The sequence below is a fragment of the Aythya fuligula genome, chromosome 3, assembly GCF_009819795.1.
Source record: "Aythya fuligula isolate bAytFul2 chromosome 3, bAytFul2.pri, whole genome shotgun sequence".
Taxonomy (NCBI): Eukaryota; Metazoa; Chordata; class Aves; order Anseriformes; family Anatidae; genus Aythya; species Aythya fuligula.
The window spans coordinates 18558460-18576631 of NC_045561.1; the positions used below are offsets into that span (position 1 = coordinate 18558460).

Sequence of the window (18172 nt, forward strand, 5' to 3'; positions counted from 1 at the left end):
GGCACTGCCTTTGAGTACAGCCATCATACTTCCTTCAGAAATTATTTTTTCAGTTCGTTTAACTGGAATGCCAAGTCTAAGATCCATACAAACATCTGCAGATATTTTAGAGAAATTTTAAAACTGAAATTTGACTTTAAACACGAGACTTACTGCAGTATTAACTATAAAACTGCTAGCTGTCCTCCAGCACAGCACTAGAATTCTAGATATAAGGGGTAGTAGCTTCTCTGCATATGCATAAAATTTAAGTCCCCCTAAGGTAATATATACATTCTACGTACCTTGTGAATTATGTGTTTCAGTGTAGTGTTCTCCACACTGGACATGCATAGGAGGCAGTATAAATGGATGTTGCCTTGGCTGAAATAAAAGAATAAGTTAAAGAAGCATTAGGAACTCAGTTTGCTAGAATTTTTGCAGATGAAACACAGGAAAACGTAGGAACTGAATGCTGTTCTTTCTTACCCAGATGAATACACATGCTCAGCTCTTCTTTACAAAACAGAGAACAGCATTTTGTAAATTGTTAGGTTTTGTTAAGGAACCCAAAACTGACCATTTAGACTCCTTTAAAGTAAACCACTCCAGAAAACAACAGACTCACAGCTCACTTAGAACTTTTGAAAAGTTTATTAAAAGCCCTTACCCTTGAACAATTAAAACAAAACTAAATTAAAAAAAAAAAAAAAACACCTAATCAGGACAAAAGCAGATGGAACACACTCAAGGCCCTAGAACACTGTTATACAAGAAACAGGAGTGCATACAGACTTAAAATAACTCTGCAGATGAATTGAATGTTGCATTCCCCTAGATAACGAATTGGAGCCTTGCTTGAACAATCTGCACCACAACAAACTTTTTAATGGTATAGGTATCACAGGGGGTAATTCAGCATTAAATCGGTAGAGTTATTTACAGGGAAATAAGCCACAGCTGATTCTATATTCACTAGTTTGTCCATCAGTAAACTGATGAATTTTGCAATTTCATTTTACCACCTACATTGTAATGTCCTGTCTGGTGCTGCTGAGCAGAGTTTATGAAAGCATGCTTTGATATACAAGGAGAGAAGGAAGATGCTCTTGTCTCGTGAACGTGTCTTCCTTAACAACAGAATACAGGCTTTTCATCTAGGCTTATTTAAGTAGTTTGAACTATTAAGGAATTCTGTGGATGCCCAAGGCAAAAAATAAACGCCAAACAATTTAGCTTTGCCTGCACAAAATGAGCACCAAGCAACAATTTGCCACTGAAAAGAGGTGGGGAATGGGTTAAATTTACATTTTCTTTGTAAATGGGGAGAGGTAATGAGAATAAAAGGAACTGGGTGCATATATGAATTCCTGCATACAAAATGGCTGTGTTAAGCCAGAACTGGAAGATGACGGGAAATATTTCTGCTAGATGAATTATACTTCTAAGGGTATAAAACCGTATGCTCACTGAGCATTTTGGTCAAAGGAGACTGCTCCTGACAACCCATGAATGAGAGTTTAGCCTGGAAGAAGCCAAGATGTTTGCAAACCTAACAAATAGTGGGTGGAGGAAATACACAAGGAAGGAGAAAGTTATTTCTACTTGAGAATGTATAAATTTGGGGCAGACAGTTGTATTTGAGATAGGTATTATGAAGTAATGGAAGCTATTCACAAGTGGGCTGAAGGTCCCCCCCCTCCCCTCTTCTTTTTTTTGAAGGCTCATCTGCCTCTTCCAGAGAAATAAAAAAAAATAGGATTAAAAACGTAGAGAACTTCAATATCCATTTTAGGGATCACTTGGAGAAAAAAAAAAAAAAAAAAAAAAACAGTTATTTAAACATATCACATACATGGAGGAGGTTTTTCTGGAAAAGCAACATCACCAGGTAGCCTGACAGGAAAGAGACAGTGTAAAATGACTTTAAAATAATGGTTAATAAAATACAGGTTCACTATGATGCCAAAACAGTGATAAGGGCCTTAATCTAAAAGTAACATATATGATTCTCAGTCAAGTGGTAGTCTCATCCCAAAGACTTGGCTTCCCATCTATGTTTATTGATTTACTACCATACAAGAGAAGTGAATAGGTAGGCAGACAAAGTTGTACAGAGCAGAGAACAATCAGGAGTCTCTCCCCAAATAAGAACTGTACAACGATTGTACCAACAAGTTAACAAACAACTGTACCATCAAGTTAACAAAACAACTATGAAAAAACACTTAAAAGTTCTTCGTGAATAGTTTACAGTCCAGTTCACTTTTTAATGTGAATCACTTTTTTATGAGTATATATTTATTCCTCCTCTTGATCCTTCTGAGCCTTTTTGCAAAAAAAAAAAAAAAAACCACTTGTTGCCTACATATGTTCAAAACAAACAAGCAGCAGTATTTTTTTTTCCTGTTAACAAGCAGATTTATATTTTCCTTATCTAACAGAAGAAGGTTCTCTCTTTCCGTTTGTGATATATCTGAAGCTGTAGCATAAGAATGCAAAGCACATTTCCTTTCTTCACCTTAAGTTTTTCAGAGTCATCTCCAGGGACCAAAATAGCAGATACCAAAAATAATGTAAGTGTGCTTAAGAGAACACAATATACAGTCTCTGTGTAACACCCCAGAAACATGCTGAGAATGAAAGGACAAAGAAATCTGAAGTCAAGATTTCAGGAAAAAGTAGTATTTATTTATTTATCAAGATCAGTTAAAATGGAAACAGACTAAGAAAAACTCAGAGGTCTTGGACTGATGATAAAAGTTTTACTTAAAATCACAATAAACTTCACATGGAGAATAAGCTCTCAGCCCAAGAAGCTGAGAGTAAACAGTAAAACAGTAAAAGCAGACTTTACAAAAACATGAGGAATAGAAGAAACACAAGATGAGAAGCTCTAAAATTATGCAATAAATAGATTTTGACGTATACAGTGTAAGACATTTCAAGTTCTTTCTAGTCTGTAGAGAATTATTTTCTCTACATATTGAATATAATCTCAATCCAGTAGAAAAGATGCTTAGTTTCTGTAGGGCAAATAAAAATATAATGCCTTGAAGACTGTAATTTCTAAACACTCAGTGATGATATTATCCAGTTAAATTAATCAACCTGGGCAGCCACACCCTTGAAACTCATTCCAATCATATTGCCTACAAGAAACAAGGTAATGTGCTTATTTGAAATTTAGCAAATATTCCATCTTACACAATGCCCCATTCCATTAGAAGTGCCATAGGCATTCTTAATGAAAACACCATGGTACATACCAAAGATGATCTACTCCAAGTGGGCCGTCGTCGGATAGGGGGAGGAGAATTTGATTGTCTGTGCAAGAAAAAGTAAAGGCAAATATTAGAAATTGCAGTGTTTCAATTCTAATTCACAAATGAATGGGAAAGACAAGAGATGAAGAATCTGTAAATACTTGCTCATTCATGAGATTAAAAAATATGAATAAGATGAAAATAATTCAGGTCCTTCCCTAAATACAGACAGTATTCTAATTCCAAAATATACATGCCTTCTGTTCATTATCCTATTTAGCTTATTTGGAAACACAAGAAAAAAAAAAAACTTCATTTAAAAATGAATCAAACAAAAAATCTCTTAAGCAATAAAAACTGAACATGCCACGCAGGCATTGTCTCAGATGACTTAAAGTGAACATTGAAACAATGACAATTTTATGAAATTCATAGCAATCACTCCAAAGCAATGCACACAGATCATGAGGAAGAAAGCAACTGGTTAGATGATACTAGCAGAGGCAGATACAATGTTAGAGTAGCCAGGTGCAGTGGAAAGCAAGAGGAGTGTGGGAGGAAGAAAATTAAATAGGAAGAGAAACAATTTGAAGGAGGCAGAAATATAGTGCTTACGTGAAGAGAGGAAAGGTGGGATTTCTCCTCTTACAGTTTCTGATCTGGTGAATGATGTTATGTGCAATTAGAGGAAATGCACACAGGAAAACAAACAACTACAATTTTAACACAGAGGTCAGGAAAATTACTTGGCTAGAAAACACACACTGGCATATGCTGTCATCAATATCTGTGGCCCTAACACAGAAGCTCATACCGCATGAGACTGTGATAGGAAGGAAGGCAGTTATAATGGCAAAAATACATTTGAACTCCAATTGTTTTGCTCATTGACTTCATGATGTTCCCTATTTTATTAGTCCAAATATTTGGAAGTTGTATGTGAAGCTGCTACATACACCCAATTCATGGTACCCACATACTTATGGTTTAGTAGTCAGAAATAAACATGATCAAAAGCTATTGCTTCCGCAGTCTGGATTATGGACTGTAATGGAAGAGTCCTCTCTGTTGACCCCAATTAACAGCTTTGAAGGGGGAATATTCTAATACAGTGGATGATGGTATTTTGTTTTATTTTTCTTGACTATCACAGGGAAAAGACTGAGGAATTTTGTTTGAATTCAATTTCTCTGAAACGATTACATTTAGCATTGGACTAATGAAATACATTATATGCTGCTAATGAAGGTCTTTTCTGGTCTTCCACTCACTTCCCAAGAACTGTGAACAATATCTGAAATCTAATCAACATTTATTCCTGTATGTGAAAAGATCACTCTATACAGTTCAACTCATCAGTTTCTCCAATACTTGTAACTCAGCGTATGTTCATATACTATGCGCATATGTAATACTAGAAAGTTAGACCTTCCAATCTTCCCTTCATCATTTTGGCTTTATTTTCCAACAGATGGCATTACCCAGATGAACAGATGGGATGCCCAGCTCTAACTAGAGCTGTTGTTGGAGATGAGACTTCTTTATAGCTTTCCAGCTAACTAAACTGGTAAGTTCTGCAAAGAATTCATGTTTTCATTGCTATACAAACATGGTATATTATAAAAGTTTCAAAAAACCTTAGACCTCTTAAAACTAAATTTACCTCAAACTAAAATTGGCTGTGTAGTGGTATAAATGAAATGTTTTCAGCTAATAAACTTACTTTTGACTTACAAAAAAAGCCTTATGAATTCCTCCAGTTAGAGTGACTACAGCTGTGAAAGGACTATGTCATGGCCAGTTTCTTAGTAAGTGCTCAAAGCAGTGCCTGTAAGAAACTCTAGGTTCAGATTCAGTCTCTGCTGAGTCATGCAACTATGACTATGCTGATGAACATTCCCATGTGTCCTGCCTTGCTTGGTGCACGTAAGAAGTGAATAAATTATGCTACCTAAATTAGAAGAGGATAACCTGGGTTCTCCACCAGCCTTAGAAGCTACCTGGGTAATGCGTCCTCAAAACACTACTGTAATTCATATTTTGGCATGTTATGTCACCTTTCACTCCAGTTTATACTAACACTCTGGGTCATGAACAGCAGACACCAAGGGCTTCAATTCATTATTCTGTCAGATTTGGCTGCTTGGTGAGCACTATCCAACAGGGCTCATGCGTCAAGCCTCCCAAGGCTCAGAATTAAATTTCATTCTCATTCTTCTGTTCTAGCTGGTGGTTAAAACAAAAAGAAAAAAAAAGGCAAAGTAGAACAGAATAACTGACACAAGTGACTAGAAAAAACAAACAAAAACAGACACGCCAAAACTCAGAGCACTTCCAAAGCAGGGTTGTCAGAATATAACTCTGAAGAAAGAGTACTCACTCTGTGCAGATTTTGTTCTGTTTGTAAAACTTATGTCTTGCTGCAAATAGCCGTGAAATATATTTGGCATTTTCAAGATCATCCTTTAAACACAAGAAAAATCAGAAAAAAAATCATTCATTTTGTTGTTCTCACCAATAACAAAGAAGAGTTCTACAAATCAAATTGCAGTAATGCTTGGTAAGGTCTGTCATGTACAGGATCTGGCTGCCAAGAACATGTCTAGTGCCCTCAAGAGTGTTTAAGGCATTGAATTACTGAAATACACTGGCATGCCTTTACACGCTGCCACTTCAGTGCTAAGTCACAGTGGGAGGGGAAGAGGGACAACAACAAAAAATGGCTCAAGGTTGCTGGTCCAGTTTCTACATTGGCCTTGGTTCAGTGAGATGTAGAGCGATTTGAAGAAGTGCAGTGCAGCACTGCACCCATCCTTGAGTTTCAGTGTGTGTGTGGTAACATAGCTGTTTTTTGTTGGTGGTGTTGGTGTATTCTTTTTTTTTTTTTGCAAACTTCCCAGCATATTATACTTTAGTATGATTGGAGTGGAATTAAAGAGCTTTTTTTATATATATATATTTATGTTTTATATAAGCAGATTCTTGATAATACTGATTAGATCTTTTTCTTACTGTGTGAAAAAGCACATTCTCTTCTTTGTTGATCAACTCTAGAACAATTGAAGACTTGTTATGTGCAATATTCCCAATGTCATTCCACCTGTAAGAGTTAAAAAAAAAAAAAAAAATGGGGTAGAGTTTGCCAACACATACACTCGAACATTTCACAAACACATTAAGAATCCCTTAGTCAACATTAGCCTTGTTTTATGGGAAAGCTTTTCAGTAGCTGTTTGGTAAAGAAACATGGTCAGGAAAATGAGGAAGTCAAGCTCTGATTCAAGGAGTGAGATTATTCTGTTCTTAACCCAAAACAGGAAAGTTAAAAGCTCTCTTTAAAAACATTGATTTGAAGAATCACAATAGAAGGTACATCAGAAATACATTAGTACTAAATATTATACTGAACTGTAGCATTTTGGTACAGACTGACTTTAATCAGATGGATTTTTTTAATTATTATTTCTTTTAATATAATGCCATTCCTCTCCAAACTCCGTTTCCAACTTTCCTACATAATAAATTCTTCCTAAAGGAGGTTAACTTGACAACATGGTTATGTAGGCTATGCATACCATGCTAATACCCTGTTTAACGTTCGCAATCTTTTTTTCAAGTAATTGTCAAGTTACCCAAGATCAGAGTTATAATCTTCTTACAAATAGCTGACAGACACATTGGCGTACATTGCATGCAATCCATGGAGATGGAAAAGACTTGTTTGTTCTGTTTGCAGCATGCATTCCTCTTCATGTCATGGCAGGATGCTTGAAGCACATATTTCCAAAGAGTAAGCATCCCAGCATCAACTATTATTTCTACATTTAAGAAACTTCTTGCCTTTGTCACCGACATTTTAACATGTCTTCAGAATGGCACAGTTAAAATTATCTAATTTCTTCACAAAAGTACATATGTAAAACATCAGCTCTATGGAAAAGGTAGCCCTGACATTTTTGAAGATGACCACTTAAATCTTTTATAAGGTGCCAAAAACAAACAAACAAACAAACAAACAAACAAACCCAACACCCTTCTTGCTCAAGCCTGATACAAGCCTTAGCTACTGACTAAAAATGAGTGTACCTCATAAAACAATTTTTTGGCTGCATAGGTGTTGATTGATATTCTAACAGCAACAAGGGCTGGGAAAAATCCACTTCAAGTTGACTTCAGCATTAAGGGAAATGCCCAAAAGCAGCAAAAAGAAATGACAGAAACATCACCTTCCCTGGAATCATGCAGATTTCTAGCAATACCTTCATACAGAACAAATTTTTATAAGAAGTAACAAACCGCACAACGAAGGTCAGTGGAATGGCTTCAGTGATTCTTAATAACCAAAACAAACAGCAGTACAAACAACATAAGTGACACAGCCAGGTTTTTCAAAATTACAGAAAGTTCAGCTTTTTTAGCAGGGTACCTAAATATGGCAACCAGATTTTCAGAAACATTGAGCGCCTAGGCTGCCAACAGTGAGGTTTAACAGATTTGCATTCAGATGCATCAAAGAAGCAGACACAAAGGCAAGCAAAGAAAAAGGATCAAAGCCTTGTAAGTAGAACAAGATAGATGACAGACAACTATGTCTTTCTTGCTGTCAAACCCATTCAGAGACATCAGAAATTATTTTTTATCACATCTCTTACGGCCAAGAGGCCAATGCTGAAAACAGTGAGGTGACTACTCCTTAGTTAGAGCATTGGCACTATTGAAGTCACATATGTAAGGAAAAAAACCCCACACACAGAGCTCTGAAAAGAAACTCACTTTAAATACAGAAGTCCCTAGTTTTTACCTATAGATCACAGTTGTCCTTCCAATTCTGTTTTTTATGAAGATTCCCATGAAGAAAATACCAAGGTGTATGTCGTTTCCATGATTATCCTGCACAAAAAGGGTATATATTTAGTTTAATAAAGAAACTGGCAAAGACGTGCATAAGAACACATGCTGAACCACCAAACAGAAGCCATTCTTCAGGATGAATGGGGGACTAACCCTTGACTAACCTATATTTTGCTGCTTTATTGGACTCTGATTTTCATTATTTCAAAGCAACTAACACTTAAGTGGGTTCATTCTGTTGATTACTGAGAATAGATTAAGGCTAAGTGAGCTCAAGGTTCTCCTCTATGAAACAACATGCACACCACAAACTAGCGTTTGTTATACAATACCCCACTTTCCCTATAATTGTGATTATAGCTATCTAGAGCCTGTATGACTACCAAAAGCAACAGTCCTCTTTTGCATTCGCAGTATTGCTCCAGTCATCTGTTAAAACATGCAGAGATTTCAGAAAACCACACCTGGAGATGGAATCCCTCTCAAAAGCTCTACCCTTCACCCTTCCTCTTTTAAAGTACTGTGTAGAAGTTCACAGTGTGTCACCCTGAAGAAGTATTTGTTGTATCTTTATACAGATACAGCCTTCATTGTTTTTCAATTATTGCTTAAATATTCATCTACTTGCATCATGCACTGTCCACTGCTCTTGCACTGCTTTTCAGAAATTCTATTGTTTGTGTCTACCCACATCTCCTGCATGTTCCCTTTTGAAAAGCATGTGTTCCTGCTCCATTTTGCAAACTTTTTTTTTTTTTTTTTTCTTAAAAATGCCTTTTACTTTTGCTAGAAAAGTTTAATGCTGTTGACAAAGAGGTTTCTGAACGTTATCAACAAAAACAACTTCTCACAGCTTCATATACAGCAATGGATTCACACTTCAAAGTGGTAAAACAAATAGCATGGTTAAAAAGAACTGCTAAAAGAAAGGTTTAAAGAGAAGTTCATGCACTACACATGCCTAAGTTCTAGGAACCATGAGGTGCCCCTGATTTTAAAAGATCAGATTGAAGCTGTTCTCCTGGCCTTCTTGTACTTTATCCCTGGAAGGCGGCAATGGACTATCTGCATCTGTTTCCAAACATTTGTCCTGCAGCAAACAAACAATGGACACCAGTTTTCAAGCCCAAGCCTATGCACTAATTTTCAGTGCCGCTTTCATCAGGATATTTCCACCTACACTACAAGGCAGAAGAGGTCCTACAGCTGACAGTTTTTACTTTAGGCTATTCAGAGAACTCACACATGCATTTCCTTGTCCTGGACAAGGGAAAAAAAAAATGTGTGTGTTTTTGTCTATATAAATATTCATATACTTATGCATACATATGCAGGTATCTCCATATAATGAGAAAAAATGCTATTAGAAATATGTATAACAGGAACAACAACATCTTTCAGCTTTATATTCAAATGCAGTTTTATTTGTCTGCAATACCAGCCTGCTACTCTTTCGTACAAGTTCGTACAAATTTGTACAAATGCATTCCTGCATTTTTGCAGAGCACCCAGTCCACCACTCATACTTATCTAACATGCAATAATATCTGCGGGAAGACTCTTGCTTATAGCAACCTTTTTTGTCAAAAAAAGATTTTGGTGGAAGGAAAGTAACAGCAGAGGCCTGAGATACCCTCGTGCTGCAGTTTGCATTCAACTACCAGAAATCATTTCATCTTCTGGAACAGCGAAACAACTCCTGCCTCTTTTGGATGAACAACTTGCATGTGTTACAAAGGTTGCCACAGACTCCTACATCATTTAACTGAGAGGTTTCTTTATAATATATGCTGACATACCTTCACAGGGAAAGTTTCCTGTCCAAATCCATCAAGGCGTTCCACTTCATTGATGTACATTAACTCAGCCTCTGCCGCTGTAATGCCACTGCAATTGGAATAACAAAAGGCAGCAAATGTTTCAATATTACATGCACACAAAAAATACTAGTGAAAAAAAATGGGAGGTTCACAAACCACTTCACAAGATGCTTTGGAAATGCAGCCTAGAAACGTACAACAATTTCAATGCTAGGATCGTAATCTGGAAGGGGAGGAATTTTACTGTGTGCTGCTAAGGTAAGGTACAAAGCATTAGTTCAAATTAGAGCAGGAACAAACTGAAGTGATCCCTTTACTCAGTTTCTTCTGCATGCAAATGTTTTCCAAGCTTTATTAAAACATCAGGCCACTGCAACAGGTTGTGCCTAGCCTTGGATGGCCAATTCGAGCCACACGGCTCCTAATTTGCATAACTAGCTTATCAATTCACTGAAGGTGCTTAAAATGGCCTAAAAGCGAAGACCCAAATATTCATATTTGCTGTTCAAAAACACAGGCACTGAATCCAAATTTTGAGCAGGTTCTCTTTCGTAACAGAGAACAAATCATCTGAAAAAATCTTCTACACACGTGTCCACACATGCTCCTGTCACAGCTCAGGAATTCAGATAGATTTCAGTTCTCAAAAGCAGGTCAGAATAGATTGCAGGTTGTTCCAAAAGAAGGTCACTCAATGTTTCTCCTCTTTGCTCCTCCTTACCACAGCATATAAACAGAAATATAGGAAACCAACAAATATCTAGGAGAAACAGGGAAAGAACGAATCTGGAATTTGATCTACCTTCTGAAATGAGGATAAGTATTTGTTCTTTGTGTTGCTGAAATAGCACTAAAGAGCACAACGGGGAATGGAAATCTTCCCTTTCAAGTCTGGGAGTTAACCAAGATCAATAACATGTCAAGCAGCCCGTGGCAGAGACAGTGAGGAACAGAACCAGGCGTATGCATGGCCAGCTCACAAACTAACAGTTTGGCTGCAAAGGCCCAAGCTTGCATTAAAACCCACAACAAAAATGGCCTTCAACTCACACATTCGTGTTTGCCCCTTTAGGATCATTTTCTGTCATACAATGGGAAATGCTGTACCTTTCACATACTATTCCTATTGCATTTCATATAGTCAAGTTTTAAGTGCAGATTCATAACATAATAAGAAAGACAATTTTCAATGCCATATAGGCACTGACATTTTTCTAAGAACCAAACTTGAGAAGTTTGAATTCCTTTACCACCAGGACACCTAGATGACACAAAAGAAATCTACTAAAAATAAGGTATTTGTTCTGGAGCACTAACGCACAGGTCATTAATTAGTGACAATGTATTTTACCTTTTCCACAGCTAGACTTAAAACCCAACAAGAAAGGGACTCCATGTCCTGTTATTTTTATTTGTGTTACACTGGGAGTGTGTATAACTTTCTCTCTCTTGAATGAGAGAAAACCCTTGAACAGACCCTTGGACAACGCCCAATCAAGCCATGAGGTCTTTCAGCACCAGGATTTAAATGAAGACTAAAAGAGAAAGAAGTCTACTCTGTAGCACTCCTAGTTTTACACATATTCATTAAACCTTGTGGTAGAAATCCTCATTTATTTGGGATTAAGTTCCTTAGCCATTTTGCGTGCACAAGAGGCAGATAATCTTTTGTAACAGACTATATATCCAGCTAGATGTAGCGTAACAGTAACATGGAGATAGGCTGGTATATCACTGCAAGAAACAGGAGAGGAATGGAAGTATGGGGAGGTTGATGACAAATGAAAAGAAAAAAAAAAAAGCTGAATTTTCACATGTCAAGCTCACCTGTGAGTTCGGTGTTCCTGTGCAACCTTTTGTGTCAACTCTTCCAAGACAGCTTCATCTTGGGTCCAGTCCTGTAAGAAAACGAGGTAGCATCAAAAGCTTGTCATCCAATGAGAGAGAGAATAAAGTACAAGACAGGAATTATGATGGTACACATTTCAGGGTTGCTTCCCGTTCATGTTCTTACACGTAGTTACACAGAGAGAGCCTAGCACCAAATACATTGAAAATTCAGGGCACATATCCAAGCACAGGGTGCTGAAAACATGCAAGAAAAACATGAGTCTGACTTTTTTTTTTTTTTAATTTATTTTTTCTACAAAGATACTGCTAAAACAGGGTTCAGGTGGCTTTTATTCCACAATACGAAACAGAGTACAGAGCATGGATAAGGGATCTTTTCCTGAATAAGGACCAAACAAGCCTTTAAAAGCACTTGGAAGCCTACAGACAATTACATACCTTTTTAAACAGACCAAAATATTCCATAGATCATGCAAATTGAAGCCATGGGTATTTTCTGTCCTACAGCCTGCTAGCGTTGCCTTCCTCACGTTAATAGGAATCAAAAACTTAACTCTCTCTTCAAGCATGTAATGAAATTCACCTTACACTTGCAACACATTTCTGAGTAGAATTTATCCTCCACAAATGTAATCGCTTGTGTGATAGAAACATGTCTGAAATAATTGGGAGCAAGTTAATAAATGAAGTCTGCTCATAAATTCAAGGCAACAAAAAGGAAGCTGAAAAATTTTCTTGCAAAACCTCAAAGTTCTTATTTTTATTTTAAAAAGCCTTAAGGCTGCATGTAACATACTTAAATATACTGCCTGTTTCTTGCTCAATGGGCCCTCCCTCTGATATTTGCTTCTGCCACAAAAAAATGTGAAAGTGGTAGCGTGCTAATGAAAAATGGCATGGTACATGCCTATGCACAGCTACACACCTGTGGGGTGTACTGTGTACATAACTTTGTTCTTTTTGCTGCTGAAGAAATGCCATTTGACACACATTGTAGCCTCACAAGATCAAACAGTACAAATGTAGCTGCCCCTTCCTCATTCACCAGCTCCCTTCGCTAATGAATTTATGGCAACGTTCTTGTTGGAGGCTCCTTCTATGCCTGAGATCCGCTCACATACTCCCACTTGCTTCAGGACTAGTTCATATCTGCAGCACTTCACAGCTGTCACTGAAGTTGCAGTGAAATATTTACTGTTACGTTATGCACTCCTCCCCAGAAGGGCAGAGACTAGAAGTTAAATAAAGGGAAAGAGATGCCTAGAGAAAAACTGATTTAAGAGTAGGCTCCTGAAGACTGTAGGAAGCTGACACTTTGCTGATCTTGTCAAATTTAGTGGTAGCAGCGTGGATGAACAGCTAGATACCACAGTGTGAGCACATCCAAAACGGAAGGGAGCTGACCACAACACAACAAAGGCAGCTGACTCAGAAAAGGAGGTCCTAGGAGGTTGGCCTGAAAAGTAAACTGCTGAGCTACATTCAAATGTGGCTTGAAATCTCATCTGGATGCCTAAATTCTCACACACACACCCTTTTTTTTTTTTCCTTTCTTTTTTTTTGGTGAAAAGAAAAATACCATCAGCACATCGAAAGAACTTCGCAGGAGTAATTTATGAAGTGACAACCTGACTACACCTTCCTGTCTATATTTTCATCCATCACCTTTCCCACATAGACTACCACATGACTTCATAAGCCATCAACCATACACAGGATTAACAATTACCTATTATTAACAAGAAATCCTTGTTGCAACAAGAATAGATGAATTAACAGCTGCTCTGTTAAGCTAACAGAAGCTCCTTAGTGAAAGGTCAATACTGAAGCCACGTTCTAGGTATCAAAGGCATATTCAGATCTCCATATTCATTATTTTCTCCTCTTTCTGCTGAATTTCTATATTCAACTGCCTGCTAGCTTGAAATTGCACTTTCACTTGAAGACACTGTGCAAATGTTACCTGTTTGAACTTGGGAATTGACTACCAACTTTGAGAAGGCTGCAGCTTCTCTACTGTCAAAAAGTGAAGGTAAATGGGATGAAATGGTTCTGGAAGTATTTTTCTCATGCCTTTGAAGTATAGTGAGCTTAATCACTCTCTGTCTACCTTGACACTAATTGCAGAAGGAAACCATATGCCTAACTTCTAGCCAGTGACATTTCGGGCAGGGGAACCCCAACCCACTTCCAATTTTTGTTTCTATTTTGAAAGAACTCCAAGTTCTTTTTCTTTTATGAAGCTTAGACTCACTTCTTGTGCTGATGGAGTTGGTGTCCAAAGATAAAGCCAGCCTCTATCTGAGCAGCTTGTGGTGTCGTGTCTTGCCTCCCCGCCCCCCAATCCATCCTCCCAGATGGGCTCAGTGTCATGGGCTGCAAGTGCTTGGCATTTATCACCAGTTTCTAATGTCATCAGTGACCTAAAACAATTCCCTCAGCATTCAAATTATTTGCTAGTTCCAATTCAAATTTAAAACAAATTTACAGCACTGTCCCTGGAGGATATTTTGAGAACTGATTCATGCTTCTCTTCAGTCCAGTAGTCAGTTGATGTAAATTTGCATTCTCTTGAGTCCTGTGACACAACATTTATTACATCAGCAGCTTTCATATCCCTTTATAACATGCCATGTTACTAATACTGCAGTATGACTAATATACACCTTTCTAAATAGCTGCAAATTCTTTTTTGATTCAAATAAGTACACTTCTTTTGTTGACAGCTATTCCCAGTGGAGGCTTAACAGGAACTGAAAAAGGGCTACATTTCAATAGCATATATTCATTCAGCTCCAACCAAGTATATTGCAGGATTTGGGGAGCAAAGTTTACATCCGCTGCTAATAATTTAGCACCGGTGCTTTTATTCTGTTATCAATGAAGCCATCTCTGAGGCATGGAGAAATTACTCAGAAAAGACCACAAGAGAAGAGGATAAGGAACTCACCATAGGAAACAAGACATATTCTCGGAGGAAGTCATGAGATTCAAACTGATTATAGTCTCCAAAATCCGCTGGAAAAAACAACACAGTTACTCATTTTAGCACTTTCCACACATGTTAAGACCACACTCAGTCTTTGCACAGATGCTTAACTTCAAGTGGGCGAGTTTTCTCTGAAGCCACAACCCAGCACAAAGATTTCTGTTTGTACTTTAGCTTTTAACACAGAGGTCTGAAAATAAAAGCGTTATTACTAGAGATCAAATAATAGCCAACAAGTATTTTTTCTCTTTTGTTCCTTTATATTATAGCCATTTGCAACGATTTACTATCAGACGTGCAAGACTGGGATATACTGGTTTCTTTAAAATGGTACATACGTTTACTTCTCTAAAATCCCCAAACCTGACCCTGACCAGACAAAAAAAAAAATTAACCTAGCTCTACTACAATTCTACATAATTGTAAGGAAGATGCTTACCTTAACAGCCTAGAAGGCTAAGATCAACTAGCCAATTATACTAAAAATTGCTGATAACCAACATGGCTGGGGGAGGGAGCGTGGGGAATAAGTCTTATCCTTCTGCAGCCAATATAACAGTCCAGGCAACGTGTTAGGTTAATTGACTGGCCCTTCAGACTTTTCTACATTTTTCTGCCTCTTCTGTGTATCTTTGAGACGTTTTCATCTGCATGACCACCTTCACTTCTAAGTCAGGCTGAGGATTCTTGTTTAAACGTCCTTGAAACTGCAGCATTTTGAAAATGCTTCCTAAAGGCTAAGCTACTTTAAACAAAAAAAAAAAGTGTATATACGTATATATCTGTTAAATACACAACAACTTATATCAAAAGAATATCTTGCCTGGAGGTTTCTATTTTATATTAATTGAACTGGATCAAACGCCATCTACAAGATTCTCATATTATAGAAGCTGGAAATCCCCACCATAAATCATGTTAGCTAAACATTCTTTCAAAGCTTCTAGAGAACTTCACGTATTGCAGGATGCCAAAAATGCAGTTTCATTTTGTTTTCACCTCAGAGTTATGTTTTAACATAAACATAAAGAAATCAAAATGGACATGAAACAGACTCTGTAAGTTTAAAAGTAAGTATTTCAAGTATCTTCGTTTGCCTCACATGAAAAGGACAAAGGGAGTAACACAAGGTCATGAATAAAGCAAACAAGATTAAATGCAGGATCCTGATGCAATGGTCTTTGAAATATATCACATAGAAAATTCAGAATAATACTGACTGCTGCAAAATGTTATAAAGACTGACTAGCTCCCAAAGTCAGCAAAAAGCTGCAAGAAACAGGACCAGTGAAAAATACCCAGTGTCTATTTATCATTAACTTTAATGCTGGAAAAACTTAATTTACTCAGAGTGCAAGGCTTAATATGGAATTTTGCATACATCATCTCCATTACTCATAAATATTTATATTTCAATATTTAATGGAAAACGTTTTTCCTTCAATTTTTAACCAAGCAATAAGATACTGTAACAGAACAACTACTGCCCTAAGAAAGATTTTCAACAATATTAAAAAAAAAGTGGTTGCTGATACCTTTCTAGAGAATAGTCAGGGGAGCTGGTGCAGACAGTACCTAGTGCCTTGGTTTTCACCTGTACATACTATGTTCCCCTCAATGTCAGAGATGAGCATGAGGATTAACTAAGATTCAGAAAGTCCTAAATGAAAACTAAGAAAGTCTTGTATTTACAACAAAACAGAAAACCAGATTTCAGTCACTGAATTTTAAGAGTCAAATTTTCAAATTTAACAATATTACTAGGGCATTTTATATCATAGAACCTGTAATTTTCAAGAATCAGATCTTCATGTTTGTTATTGTATGTACATACTTGTCCTCCCTCTGTCCCACCCATAACCAAAGAGAAGCGCCCAGTGCATGATTGCTGGAATTCTACTTTGAGCTCTCATAGTCACGGATAGCCTTAAATATATTTTCTGCAAACACAGGACTTCCTCCTTTACCCACATACATTACATGATCACCCTTTTATTGATGTCATTAGGAGGCTCGGAATAAAAATCATATTGTAAGAAGTAGTTTATTATTAATTTATAACTCATGTAACAATTATGGTCATGTGTTCTTTCATAATGCAGATAGCACTACACAGCAAAATGAGTTTTTAATTAAAGGCAAAATTAAAGCTGCTGCTATGCTCTTTGATGTAACTCCATTTCAAACCAGAGAATGTGAAGTAAATTCATTACTGCAAAGTACTCTGTGGCTGGGGCTAGAACTGGAGTTTTGTTCGAACTCTCTAGCACGGCTTTAAGAAAAGGGAAAGTTGAACACTGTGATGCAGTCAATCAGGGAGGGATGAAGTCCCTCCCTGATGTTGTGAGTTTCACCAACAGCAGCCCACCTAAGTACAAAAACCAACCAAACAAACAAAAAACCTGGCTGTTGTGAACAGGAGTCATGCATGGCCTTAGTGAACACCCAGTCAATATCTAGAACAATTCCCCTACCCACCCCCAGCCCCCGAAAAAAAACACACAGTCCATGTTTGAAAATAGCTAGGCAGGTATCATCATCTTACCTTGCACTGCTAATCCAGCTAGTCGAATTCCCTGCTCCAATGAAGAACGCAGTCGGCCATCAAGAATATCCTTTTTCACTTGTAGGTAATATTGGTATCTACAAACCAGAAGAGAGAACAGATCAGAAAGGCAGTATGGATATATGTTTACAACTGAACAAGAAGCTGCTGAAAGCAAGAAAAACTCACCACAGACATGTCAGGCAGTTAAACAGCAGTCTGTGCCTGGTTTCAGAAGTTCCATGTCATCTACCAGGTATATGCGTGTTAGTGAAATAAATCAAAATGATCCCTACATTGGCAACTCTTCCAGGTATGAAAAGCAAAATAAAGTGTTCTAGTTTGTATTCCCTAGACCACACAGCAGAGGGACATCTGCTGGGACTACCTATACCCTCCATAAATTTTGCAGAGATTATAGAAGACCATGTCTTAATCCATACAGAAAGAGGGTGTTCCATACCTTTTTTTTTTTTTTTTTTTTTTTCCCTCCAGTGCCACCATTTGGATAGGAGAAACGGAATTTTAGCAATATACTCTTGCTGCCTGGCATAACTTTATAGCCCACACAGAAGTTTAATTGGCATCTCTCATCTATAAGGTTGACTTAGACACAAATCAAGCAAAACCAACTTTAATGACACACTTGCTGATCCACAACTAATCACAAAGTAAACTATGTGAGTTTTAACCACAACGACAGAACTCACACATTTCAGCTTACATTTGGCAAGAGAGTAGGTGAGGACAAACAAGAAGCTTTCCACAAAAGCTTAACAAGTTACTGTCCCCATCTGTGCATCCCTTCCATCCACTGAACTGTATCAGACTCACAGCAGAGCTGACCAAAGCAGCAGGGATATGTACCAAT

The 18172-nt window shown here is 37.4% G+C and overlaps 1 protein-coding gene across 1 annotated transcript in view; it reads right to left on the reverse strand.

The window, feature by feature from the left end:
* Positions 1-18172, reverse strand: part of PTPN14 (protein tyrosine phosphatase non-receptor type 14) — a 110781-nt gene that overhangs the window by 21369 nt on the left and 71240 nt on the right. The window contains exons 4-12 of the mRNA XM_032185136.1: positions 17302-17399; positions 14718-14785; positions 11744-11814; positions 9896-9983; positions 8047-8135; positions 6258-6345; positions 5626-5708; positions 3249-3306; positions 285-363 (exon numbers count right to left, since the gene is read on the reverse strand). Coding sequence (XP_032041027.1) covers positions 285-363; positions 3249-3306; positions 5626-5708; positions 6258-6345; positions 8047-8135; positions 9896-9983; positions 11744-11814; positions 14718-14785; positions 17302-17399 — 722 coding nt within the window. The remainder of the gene's footprint in view (positions 1-284; positions 364-3248; positions 3307-5625; positions 5709-6257; positions 6346-8046; positions 8136-9895; positions 9984-11743; positions 11815-14717; positions 14786-17301; positions 17400-18172) is intronic.